The sequence below is a fragment of the Palaemon carinicauda genome, chromosome 4 (genome assembly GCF_036898095.1).
Source record: "Palaemon carinicauda isolate YSFRI2023 chromosome 4, ASM3689809v2, whole genome shotgun sequence".
NCBI classification, from domain to species: domain Eukaryota; kingdom Metazoa; phylum Arthropoda; class Malacostraca; order Decapoda; family Palaemonidae; genus Palaemon; species Palaemon carinicauda.
The window spans coordinates 67,897,530-67,910,925 of record NC_090728.1 but is presented as its reverse complement, the minus strand read 5'-3'; the positions used below and the strand labels follow the sequence as shown (position 1 = coordinate 67,910,925).

Sequence of the window (13,396 nt, the reverse complement as noted above, 5' to 3'; positions counted from 1 at the left end):
AATATAAAGATTAAAAAAAAATAAATAAGCTAAGTTAGATTAAAGTTTCCGTAGTGTAAGTTATGGTACGTTGTCGCAGTCACCATCTCTACCTCCTCGCCGATCGTGTTTCCTCCTGCGTGTGTGTGTGTTTGCGCATACGCACACGAGTGTGTTTGTATCAATATTTGTTTTAGTTAATAAAGGAATTCAGATTCGCTGATATTGTTTTTTTAGTTACATTTAATTGTCTTTCAACTCATAGGACGCTGTTAAAAATCATATGTACACAACACATTTTTGTTTAATCTCTCTCTCTCTCTCTCTCTCTCTCTCTCTCTCTCTCTCTCTCTCTCTCTCTCTCTCTCTCTCTCTCTCAGAAAAAATTAATAGACGTCTCTAACACTAAGAGTGAAGAACAAGAGAGAGAGAGAGAGAGAGAGAGAGAGTATTTATTTAAAAAACATGTTAACACCATGTCTACCTTCTCGCCGATCGTCCGTCTCTTCCTGGCGTAGCAAATCCTACACCTGCGTTGGCCTGTCTCTATGGTAAAGTGGCAATAAAACACATTTTTTATTTATTATTTTTTTATAATTATCTTTTTTACATGCTTCTTTCATATTATGCAGTTATGTTATTGTTATGTGTAATTATATGTAGTAATTTATTAAGGAGTTTATATACCGGTAGGTTTTTGGGGTGTGGAACGAATTATACAAATTACAGTGTATTCTTGTGGGAATATTTGCTCCAACATACGATTGTTTTAACATACGAAGCAGTTTCTGGAATGAATTAAGATTGTATGTAGAGGTACCACTGTACCTTGATTGTATTACTGACTTATACAATTGTTCCTACATGGATTCAAACCTGTCTGTCTTGTATGCAGTTCGCCAAGTAGACCGGGTGAGGTGTCGGTAGTCAATAAATACATTTGTTCCTTTCCGAATACAAACCCTGCTTTAAAATGGTATATGATGAGACCAGTATACCTGTTTGTTGGCTAGATCGTTTATACGAGTATACAATCCTCGAGACTTTTCCCAGAGTCTGGCATGACTCTTCCCTGTAGGGGGCAGGAAGCACTAACATAGTTCATGATTAGTTGAAATGGTGCATAACAGTAACACCATGTGTCTCTAGGTCTAAATGACCAGGGAAAATTTATCTTGCGGTTTAGGCACTCATGGAAAATCCACAGATACATTAATGCTCTGGTAAACTTCCATCAGGACGACATGGCCTGAGCCCAAAAAACGGATTTTGAGTGAAGCAAAAAATCTATTTTTGGGTGAGGTAGCCATGTCGTCCTGATGGACCCACCCTCCTTTTATAAAAGGCTGAAAGAATCCCTCACGAAAGTACTGTATCTGTAGTAACTCGCTAACGCTACAAGGAATGACAAGATGGCGCCCAGTCGTGATGTCATACAGGTACTCAAAACAGTAAGGCTGTGGAGGATTTATTTTTGCTTTATTTTTATTTGTTTGTTTTTGCCAAATCCTGAGAGAGAGAGAGAGAGAGAGAGAGAGAGAGAGAGAGAGAGAGAGAGAGAGAGAGAGAGAGAGATATTGTGTTAGCGAGCGAAAGTAGTTAGGTTAACGATCGTTTGTGGTGAGAAAGACTGTTGGTTTAAATGAGATTGTTTGTTTACATTTTTTTAGTTAGGTTACGACAGTGGTGAATGTTTCGGAGCGAATGCTTTTTTTGATTGACTGCGTCCTGAAGCAGTTGTGTGATTGAATGCTGGATTATATCTATTATTTTTCTTACCAGCGTGGAAGTGTTTTGATTATTTTGACAGTAAGTACAGTTTTGTTTATCTTTGCTTGTCGTGATTGTGAATAATAGGAACTATTTATTATTTATCTTTTATTATAGTGCGATAGTTTAGTTAGCTAGGAGTGTTTGTAAGTGTTTTGTTTTTTTATTTTCAGGCCGTGATTCCTCCTTGGAATTACTTATTCCTTTTAAGAACATTTTGTTTTGACTGAAGATAGTGTTGATGGCCTGGATTGTTATAAAGGATTTCTATTTGACTGCTCTTTGAAACGAAAGACCTATTGATCACCGGACTTTGAATTTCTTTTGTACCTGGTTAATACGTATGCTGATGATGAATATGATGATGATTATGATTACGCTCACGGCTTAAATCAATGAATACATTTTGTATTGACTGAGTGTCAGTGTTGCCATAGTGTGGCGTTGCAACCGAGTTGTTGCGTGGGCTTGAAAGGACTGTTAGCCCTTGTGTGGACGAAGGTGTCCACACACCTATATTATATGTTAAAAAGTGTTTTTGTTTGTTGGTTTTTTTTAGTTTTAAGTTTTTGTTATTTATTTTGAGATTTTGACTGCAGTTTATTTTAGTATTAAGTGATTATTATGGTTATAAGTGTGGTTGCTGGTGTTTTTCGTTAAATATTCTAGAATATAAGGAAATATAGTTTTAAGGTTATGTTTAGTTTTTTTTACCTTCTGTTAAAGAGTCTGGTATAGATAACGTAAGGGGAAAGTTTGTTCTGTTGAGACAATTGTCTGTAGGTGTGATTCAGGGTGTGGGGCTTGTTTTTTAAACATCCCGCCACATTATTTTGGCGCCCGAACAGGGACAGTCGAGGTGGGATTGAACCAGACTCTTTCACAAAGGTTATATTTAGGATTTAGATTTAAGGTTAACGACAATGGAAGGTAAATTAAAGGCTTTGGAGGAGGAATTGCGGCTGAGTAAGGAGCGTGAGGAGAAATTGTTGGAAGAGAATAAGTGGTTAAGGTGTGAGAATGAGGAGATGCATAGGAAACTGAGGGAAATTCAGGGAACTGTAGAGAGAGTGGAAGAGGGTGTTGAGATGAGGATGCGAGAGAATGAAGAACGAATGGAGAAACGAATGGAAGATATGATGGGGCAAGTCATGGGGATGATGAAAACTATAATGGGGGAAGGTGCAGTCGGAGGAGTGTCCTCAGCTTCGGGTAATGGGTTGATAGTGGATGAGAAGGTTAAGGCTAGTGATAATGGGAAAGGAAGTGATAGTGATAGTAGTAATAGTGATGGTGATATTGAAGATAAGGGAATTAGGCATAGTAAGGATGAACAGAAAGGTGAGAGGAAAGATGAAAGGAAAGGTAAAAGTGATGTGAAGAAAGAGAAGAAAAAGTATCAGGTTGATAGCAAGGACGATCGTGAATGGGTGAAAGTGGTAAGTAAGAAAAAGGGTAAGAAAGGAATGGTTAAGGATAAGAATTTAAGTGTGGAAGTGGATTCATTGTATTCAAATGAGGAAGAAGGTAACAAGGGAGTAGACAGTGATGATAGCAGTGAGAATGAACGTGATGTGTGTAAGACAGTGTTTATGAGAGAGGTACCTCGGTGTGAAAGGTTCAATGAGCATAGCAGTAGGGATGTATATGATTTTTTCAAGGAGTATGAGAGGTATTGTCAGGATAAGTATGGTGATAGTAAAAGAATTTGGGCTAGGGAGTTAGGAGAATATTTGACTGGGTATTTGTTGACGATGTATGGAGTGATAATGAGTGTAGGGGACGTTGATTATGAAAGTGTGAAAAAGAGAATAATTGAGCAGGTAAAACGTATGAAAGGGAGTGTTAAGTATAAGCGTAAGAATGATTTTGATGAAGCACGGATGAATGCAGGAGAAGCGATATCGATGTATGTATGTAGGTTGGAAACTTTAGCTAGGAAGAAGTATGGGGATGAAGGTATAAATGAGAATAAGGAGTTAATGAGGAAGTTTTTGGCTACTGTACCCGAGAATGTTGCTGAGTTTGTTAATTTGAAACGGAAGGAGAAAATGAGGTGGACGAAAGAAAGATTGACATGGGATGATATTTTAGAGATAGTTGAGGATTACGAGTTGGATAGGTGTATGAAAGAAAGTAAATCTGTGAGTGTAAGAACTGGAATGGAGGAAAGTGTGCCAGAATTTGTTAGTTTTAGAGATGCTGTTATGAGAGGACCGATGAGGGTAGCTGATAGTGTTGTAGATAGGAGTGTTAAGGCGAGTAATGTGGGAATACCTGTAAGGACAAATGAAGGGTTTAGGCAAGGGAATCAGGTTTGGAGGGATAGGAGTGGTAGTGTGCCGCAAGATAGGTCAGGTAGTTGTATCCGTGAAGAGAAGTGTTATAGATGTGGGAAAGTAGGACATAAGAAGAATGAATGTAGATGGGCTCTTGGTGCTTGTTTTGGATGTGGTGAGGTAGGGCATAGAATTAGCGAGTGCAAGAAAGAGAAAGGGGTAAAATGTTATCGGTGTGGTATGACTGGGCACGTAGCAAGTGGATGTAGGAGTAATCGTATGAATGTGATTTGTGGTAATTGTGGTAAGGATGGTCATTATGCTAGAATGTGCAAGGAGCCACGGGGTAAGTGTACTGAATGTGGTGCAGATGGGCATGTAGCTAGAGTATGTAGGAAGAAGGGTTTAAGTCAGCCAGGATGTTCGGGAAACTAGAGTGTAAGAGGGTTCAGCTGGGTGAGTCCTCCTGTGTGTGTGGAAGGAATAGGATTAATGTTTGTGAGAATGGGATGAATAATTGGTTAGAAATGAGCAAGTATGAATCTAGTATGCATGAAAAGTTAGGGCTGGAAAATAAACAATTAGTGTTAGTTGAATATAGGAAAAAGAGGCGTTTAAGAGCATTAAGTAAAGATGAAGGAAGGGGAAATTTTATAAGAAAAAGTGAGAATAGAAATAAGTATGACAAGGGTGTAAATGTGCAAGTGTGTATGGAAGATAAATGTGTTAATACAGATGAATCATGGCTGAGTATGAATGATACCTATAGTGTGTGTGGCTTTTCCTTAGGTGATGTAAAAGAAAGGATGACGAATGCGAGAGTGAGAGATAGGAGAATGATTAGTAGTATGAATGAATCTTTTACTAAAGTTGAGAATGTTTTTGATGAAATGGATGAACTGTTTACAGAAATGAGTGTAATTATAGGGCCAGATGAGAACAAGGTAGATATGATTGTACATGATATATTAGATGATAGGGATTTAGATAGGAATAGTGTTAATGTAGCGAATGATTGTGATAAGGAAGAAGTGAATGAGAGAGTATATGGAGGCCCAGTTACTCGGAGTAGAGGTCCCGTTCCCGACTGCGACTGGGTTATGAAAAAAATAATGTAAGTGTTGTGTGAGAAGGATTTGGCAAAGTAAGGGGGGAGGAATGTGGAGGATTTATTTTTGCTTTATTTTTATTTGTTTGTTTTTGCCAAATCCTGAGAGAGAGAGAGAGAGAGAGAGAGAGAGAGAGAGAGAGAGAGAGAGAGAGAGAGAGAGAGAGAGAGAGAGAGAGAGAGATATTGTGTTAGCGAGCGAAAGTAGTTAGGTTAACGATCGTTTGTGGTGAGAAAGACTGTTGGTTTAAATGAGATTGTTTGTTTACATTTTTTTAGTTAGGTTATGACAGTGGTGAATGTTTCGGAGCGAATGCTTTTTTTGATTGACTGTGTCCTGAAGCAGTTGTGTGATTGAATGCTGGATTATATCTATTATTTTTCTTACCAGCGTGGAAGTGTTTTGATTATTTTGACAGTAAGTACAGTTTTGTTTATCTTTGCTTGTCGTGATTGTGAATAATAGGAACTATTTATTATTTATCTTTTATTATAGTGCGATAGTTTAGTTAGCTAGGAGTGTTTGTAAGTGTTTTGTTTTTTTATTTTCAGGCCGTGATTCCTCCTTGGAATTACTTATTCCTTTTAAGAACATTTTGTTTTGACTGAAGATAGTGTTGATGGCCTGGATTGTTATAAAGGATTTCTATTTGACTGCTCTTTGAAACGAAAGACCTATTGATCACCGGACTTTGAATTTCTTTTGTACCTGGTTAATACGTATGCTGATGATGAATATGATGATGATGATGATGATGATGATTATGATTACGCTCACGGCTTAAATCAATGAATACATTTTGTATTGACTGAGTGTCAGTGTTGCCATAGTGTGGCGTTGCAACCGAGTGGTTGCGTGGGCTTGAAAGGACTGTTAGCCCTTGTGTGGACGAAGGTGTCCACACACCTATATTATATGTTAAAAAGTGTTTTTGTTTGTTGGTTTTTTTTAGTTTTAAGTTTTTGTTAGTTATTTTGAGATTTTGACTGCAGTTTATTTTAGTATTAAGTGATTATTATGGTTATAAGTGTGGTTGCTGGTGTTTTTCGTCAAATATTCTAGAATATAAGGAAATATAGTTTTAAGGTTGTTTAGTTTTTTTTACCTTCTGTTAAAGAGTCTGGTATAGATAACGTAAGGGGAAAGTTTGTTTTGTTGAGACAATTGTCTGTAGGTGTGATTCAGGGTGTGGGGCTTGTTTTTTAAACATTCCGCCACAAGGCGTCGAGCGTGCCTTAATAACGGCTCTCGTTCGATTCTTGCCACTTTCCCTCCTCGAAGCGAAAACGCTATTCGGGGTGAAGATAGTTATGTGGCGTGTCAAGAATACGTCCTCTGATATGCGATATCCCTAAAAGCAAAAGCTAGGGATATTCGCGCCAGGAGTTAGAATTCTGGATACCTTAAGGTAAAATTCTCTGGGATATATCACTGTAGTCAAATATAACCTAGGAAGCTACTTGAAAGGAACTTCCATCAGGACGACATGGCTACCTCACCCAAAAATAGATTTTTCGTTTCGCTCAAAATCCGTTGATTATGCCAATGCCTTAGGCACATAGAACACTGGAGGCAATGCTGTTACCCCCAGGCGCTGCCAGTACTTCCGGCAACGCTGGTACATCTGGGGTACATGACTTTGGCAGTGCCAGTACCTAATGGCTTTGTCGCCAACTTTCGACACTATACTAGTCTATAGTACCCGTACCGGCGATACGTCGCTGCTTACGGCAGTGCTGCCACTGGCGACACTGCCATCACCTTTGGCAAGGTGTTTTCTGCGGAAACCCTTGACCGGTATCTCCGCTGCCCTTGGGCACTATTGCTCATGACGACATCGCCGTTACTGGCGGCAGGGTTAGTACTGGTCTATGGGAGTGGATATATGTATCAGTGTCTTGGGGCACATAGGACGGTGGGGCAATGTCGTTTCCCCCTGTCATTGCTGGTACTTCTGGAAACGCACATGCCTTTCTGTCCTTTTTATCTGAGACCATCTTACCTAAACTGAGATGGGTTCTCTGCTGACTATAGGTGAATTCAACTACAGATTAACATAAAGGCCTTACTCCTTCAACTTTTGAGGCTTCTTTATGTATGTTGGGCCTGGGAACCCTTTTACGGGAGGTTTTTCTAGGCCCCTGCATGAAAATAACCACTACATATGGTTATTGGTTTTTACCAATTTTTCCATTTCCTTCTGAGGGTGTGGACTGGATAGAGGGGTGATAACTCTATAGGCTAGTTCCCAATCCCTGGTCCTCCCTAATTGAGGTTATTAAGTTGTTGTTATAGCCCTCGGGTTTCTATAGATTCTTGCTCATTAATCGATGCGTCGATTGCTTAAACTATTAAGTTTATCCGTACTGTTGCCTTTTAATTGGCCATTTCTCTGCGGAGATATAGGCGCTACGGTTTTTTCCATGAGCACCCCCTCCCCCCCTTTTCTTCAAGAGGGGAATGGACGTTTTGTACTTTATCTCCTCCTTTCTCATCAATTGCATTTACACACAATTTGGGGATTACTATTCCCTCAATTGTTAACATGGAATGTTAACCCTTTTACCCTCAAAGGACGTACTGGTACGTTCCACAAAACACATCCCTTTACCCCCATGGACGTACCGGTACGTCCCTGCAAAAAAATGCTATTTACAATTTTTTTTTTATTATTTTGATAATTTTTTGAGAAAATTCTGGCATTTTCCAAGAGAATGAGGGCAACCTGACCTCTCTATGACAAGGATTAAGGCTGTTAGAGCAATTTGAAAAATATATACTGCAAAATGTGCTTGAATTAAAAATAACCCTTGGGGGTTAAGGGTTGGAAATTTCCAAATAGCCTGGGGGTAAAAGGGTTAAAAAACCATTTCTTTCATCTTTTGGTGAATGTTAGAGGACGTAGTACTCGGTTAACCCTGGATAGGTATGCTACTCGGACACCCCTTTAAGGGTATACTCGGTCGTGAACGACCCCGACTCCGAAAAAAATTCAGGAAAAATTTAGTTATGCATCAATCTGTATTGTTTGACTTGCTAAAAATACTTGAAAGAATGCTTAAAAATACTGAAAATATAAATGATACCCATCTACAAAATAACTATTTATTAGAAATATATTAAAAATTTAAGTATACAAAAAAAAGACGACGTAAATATTCACAAAAAATAGAAATATACATATACACATAAATCCCTTTAGGGACACCTTCTTAGATGGCAAAGCAACAGCGTGTAATTGCTGGAAATGAGTTGGACCCATAGAAGTCAAGATCTGAAATGAGAAAAAAAGGGTAAATTTTTTTGGCCAAAAAAATTTGTCCAAATTTCATGAATTTTTTTGGGTACCCAAATGAAATAGGAAGAGGCTAATTTTTTTTATAGAATAAACTCATATTATCCTAGAACAGAAATACATAATAAAATGTGCACTAAGATGTAATTTACTGTTATAACAGGGGCGAAATCTAAAGGTCATTTTTTGACGGCCTAGTTCACAATGTAAATTTCTTATGAAAATCATTGTATCTCCTATAAAATATGATATTTATGCATTAAATTATACCAAAATATCACGAATTCTATACAGAACAAGAATATATAGAGATATGCCAACTTACCTTTCGGGTATGTCAACAAAATGGCCGCAGACCGCAACAACTCTTACAGCCCAATCTACCACTTGGAATGAAGAATGGGGTTGCAAGCTCCATATTATCATCAACATCTCTTTTTAACTCCATTAGAAGTGTGTTGATGACATCCATGCCGAGGGAATACTGTCTGCTGGCCATTATTGAAGATAAATTCAAAATAAATAGAAAAAAAATCATTTGCAAAAAACCCAAAAAAATCAGAAATTAGCATTTGAGGGAAAATGGACCTCATGGCAATATATGGCATCTAAGCCAAAACCAATGTCATGCAAGTGGTAGACACACCATCCACCCACACTTTCCAACTATAAAGAACCAAACAAGTATCAACACCGTTCGACAATTTATAATTATGTAATAACTTTGCTGTTTGATCACTTACCCCTATAAAGGTATTCAGGGTCGAGGTCGACCCCTGGGGGGGTAAAAAAACGGGGAAGGAGGGAAGTTAGACGAAAATCAGTCCTAAAGCAGACAATGGCATGTAGACTAGTCACCCCTTGCAGGTTGATCACTTCCATATTCGAGACAGCTGATGATTTATGGGGAAAAAACAGGTTTTGAAAATGCTGTAGGGGTCGCAAACGACCCATCATACCTTTCCAGGGTTAAACCCTTTTCTCCTTACAGGTGGTGCCTTTGTCGGAGATGAACTGTTGAGTGCGGATATGTGTCAGGACTGTGAGGCATACCTGTGGTCCTGATACATGCTAAACACATGCGAAGTGTTGGAGGATGATAGGTCCAGTATCGTACTGGGACCTTTAGGATTGCAGTGTTTGTAGGGGTCTACTTCACTCTGGATGAGTCTCGAAGGATACCTCCGATGACGACTGAGTGTTCTTCCCGCGGTCCCTTCGCATTTGGGAAAGAGGATGAGGTTGGTCTAGAATTCAGTGGATCTATCATTTTAGACCCCACTACGGCAACGGCCTCCCGGTCTACGGTGACGATTACTTGTTCCGTTATGGGGGCTGTTCCTGCCCTTTTTTCCCTCCCAACATCTGCTGGGCTCATGGAGTCCCTCAGTTCCCAAGTACCTCGGGTACTACTATGGATCTGGTATTTATGGCTAACATGAAAGCCATCATGGAGGGGAATTAGTAATACCAGATGCTGATGTTCAAGGCCTCATGTGAAGAGTTCCAGGCCTTGAAGGAAAAAGAGGAGTCTACTAGGTATAAGGTCTTGCCCTCCTAGCTACCTTATTGCACGTGGCAATGATGACGGCAGGGTGTATCAATATACAGCTTGTCGCCTTCGGTGAGAGGTTGGCCTCCTTCTTGCCTCCGGACAATATGATCTTTTCCTTTGCCTCGAAGAGCTACGCGACTGGGGAGAAAGCCATCCGTGAGGGTAAGCCTCTCCGAGCTCTGGAAGAGTAAACACCAATCTCGCCTGTCTTACCACACGATCCCATCCACTGGACCAATGTCCAGTTTATTTTTGCTGAGAGTAAACTGGATAAGGATGCGACTGGCCGCCAATTTCATGAGAAGCTGCCCAGGATTCCTGAACACCTTCTTAAGTCGTAGGCCAGACAAAGGTTGTCAGTGTCGATGTCTCTGTAGTGCTTCATGGAGATGGTGATCAGGAATTTTGCAGACGCTTCAGTCTTTTCCTTGTGGGCGAAAACTCATCTCGCCACCTTTATGAAGGACCTTTACGCCTCTTTTCAGGCCTGTCGAGCCTGTAGAGAGCATGTACTTGCTATAGCTACCATCCGCCATGTGATATAAAATCGCCTTCAATATTTGTGCCTGTTTTAGTTTAGGGTACTGTAGTACATGCATTAAGTATTCTGTACATTAAAGGGTAGTTTGTTAACAGTACTACGTACAAGGGAAGGTTTTAAAAGTCTGAATATACATGGTAAATAAATACGTAAATATGGTGTCACTACTTCGCGGATTTTCACCTATCGCGGTCGGGTCTGGAACCTATCTACCGCGATAAACGAGGGCTCACTGTATCTAACTTTTATAATGACATTCAACTTTTATGGTTTTAACTGAATATTCCTTAATTTTTTTGTATATATAAACTAAATGGATCGGCATCAAAAACCTTAGATGTCAGGATGCCTGAAAACCTTAAATCAATCAATCAATCTATTCAAATAGGCTTTCAGAGTGTTAACTGGACACTGAGATAGATCCTGTGGAAATGGGACAATTTTCCATGGGGACCATCTATTCTGTGGATCCTCATTCTTTGCTAAGAATTTTCAATCTGGAGAGATTAATATTTTACCAGAAGAAAGAAAGTCAATGTGATCTGGTTCTCTAGATAATGCTTAAAGTTCAGATATTCTGGCTCCTGAGGCTAAACTTATCAAAAACAACGTCTTCCTAAGAAACTTTATATAAGTGCACGAGTCATTATCAGTGTCAGAAGCTAGTTTAAAGACATCATTTAAAAACCAGGAAACAGTGTGAGGACGAGTTACTGGTTTTAGTCTAGCACAGGCTCTCGGAATAGACGAAAAATACGAATCTGTAAGATTAATATTTAACCCGAACTGAAATATTTTCTTTAAAGCAGATTTAATCATAGTAATAGTATTAGTGGCTAGGCCTCCTTCAAAAAAAGTTCTGAAAAAGGTAACTGTCAGATTCGAAGTCATTTTCTGAACCTTTGAGTCCTTTAGAAATTTGGCTAATTTCTTTACAGCAGAATCATATTGCCGAAGGGTAGATTCTCTTTTATCTGACTCTTGGAACAATGTGTTAAGAGGGTCAATCTCAGCATCTTTTTGTGCTGTAAATTTCATAAAGTCCATAAAGTTAGGGCACTCTGAATTCTTGAGAAAGCTGACACACTGTGAGTTTGTACTATCTGTGTTAACTTTGGGTTGGGAATCTGCCGAGGGCTGAGTCTCAGTTCCATCAAGAGAGGAAACCAGTTGCTTTTGGGCCAATTGGGGGCTACTAGGGCAATCCGTCCTTCGAAAGTCCCGAGCTTGTCCAGGACTTTCATTAGCATGTGTATGGTAGGAAACAGGTAAATCCTCCGCCAGTTGTTCTAATCTGTGGCATAGGCCAGAGGGGTCCAGGTTGGGGGCTACATAACATTGTAGCTTGTGGTTGGATTCCATGGCAAATAGGTCTACTTGGAGATCCGGAATTGTTGGCAGATCCAATTGAATGACTTTTTGTCTTAGGACCATTCCGACTCCAGCGGAGTTGTCCTTGAAAGTGCATCCGTGACTACATTCCTTACTCCCGCCAGGTGAACAGCTGACACCAATGGTTCTTTGTTGCCATCGAGAAGATTGCTATCACATGATTTATGTGACCTGATTTGGAACCTCCCCTGTTTATGCAGTGGACTATCACCGCGTTGTCTAGTATTAGTCTGATATGTTGTTTCGTTGACGGGGAAAGTCTTTTTAGAGTTGAGAGCACTGCCATGGCCTCTAGGATATTGATGTGTAGTTGATGGAATGTCTCTGACCACAGACGTTGGACCTTTTCCTATTGGGAGTAGCCTCCCCAGCCGCTTAGGGAGGCATCCGTATGGATTACTAATGCCAGCGGTGGGAATTGTAGAGGTACTGATTTTGCTAGGTTTTTGACTTTCGTCCATGGTTGAAGTCTTTTCCTTAGTATTGATGGAATCAGAGAAATTTTGTCTCGATTTTTCTTGTTGGCTTTGGATCGCCAAACTCGATTGATGTCTTTCAGCTTGGCGTTCAGTAATGTGTCTGTTACTGAAACAAACTGGAGTGAGCCTAGGATTCTTTCTTGGCTTCTCTGGGATGTTAGTTTGTCCCTGAGAAATGTTTTTGTGTTTCTTGCTATCTCTTTCCTCTTCTTTGGTGGAATCGTCAGGTTCCATTGTAGGCCCAACCACTGGAAGCATGTTGCCGGAGTAAGACGGTACCTTTTGAAATTAATTTGGAACCCTAAGTGTTCCAGGAATTTTATTACTTTGTCCGTCGTCTTGTGGCATTCCTCGTCTAGGTAAGCCACTGACTATATTCCTTGAGTTCTCAGCTCTTGGACTACTGTCGCCGCCAATTTCGTGAATATCCTGGGCGCTATATTGAGTCCAAACGGCATCACTTTGAAGGTATATGCCCGTTTGCTCAGCTTGAATCCTAGGAAAGGACAAAAATGCCTTGCTATCGGAACATGATAATAAGCATCTGTAAGATCTATAGAGGTGGTGACGGCTCCATGGAGAAGTAAGGTCCGCACCTGCGAGACGGTCAGCATATGAAACTTGTTGCATTGAATATGTATTCAAATGGGACAGATCTAAGATGACTCTTCATTTGTCCGAGTCTTTCTTTGGCACGCTGAACAAGCGACCTTGAAATTTCAAGCGTTTTACCTCTCTTATTGCATTCTTCAGAAGGAGATCTTTGGTGAAACGTGTTAGATCTGCCGTTGGAATCTGATAGAAACTGGTTGGTGGAGGGGGCCCTTGTATCTAACTCCACCCCAGGCCCTTCGTTATTATGCTGTGTGCCCATTTGCGGAAAGTCCAACGGCTCTGGAAGAGGTATAGCCTCCCCGCTACCTGAGGAGTCTCATTGGTTTGCAGAAGGTCTGCTTCCACGGCTCCCTCGGAATCCTCTGCCCCTCCCGGAAGCTCT

At 40.2% G+C, this 13,396-nt stretch overlaps 2 protein-coding genes across 3 annotated transcripts in view; both read left to right on the top strand.

Moving 5' to 3' along the window:
• The window catches only part of Dhx15 (DEAH-box helicase 15), a 251,776-nt gene that overhangs the window by 152,232 nt on the left and 86,148 nt on the right, over positions 1–13,396 (top strand). The window lies entirely within an intron of this gene.
• LOC137640001 (myosin-10-like) lies at positions 1,539–4,477 on the top strand. Its single transcript, XM_068372343.1, has 2 exons — positions 1,539–1,788; positions 1,923–4,477. Exon 2 carries the CDS (start codon positions 2,673–2,675, stop codon positions 4,461–4,463), a length of 1,791 nt encoding a protein of 596 aa, XP_068228444.1. The 5' UTR covers positions 1,539–1,788; positions 1,923–2,672; the 3' UTR covers positions 4,464–4,477.

What these genes read in the sequence shown, in the direction of transcription:
- LOC137640001 (XM_068372343.1), top strand. Translation starts at nt 2,673, where the DNA reads ATGGAAGGTAAATTAAAGGCTTTGGAGGAGGAATTGCGGCTGAGTAAG.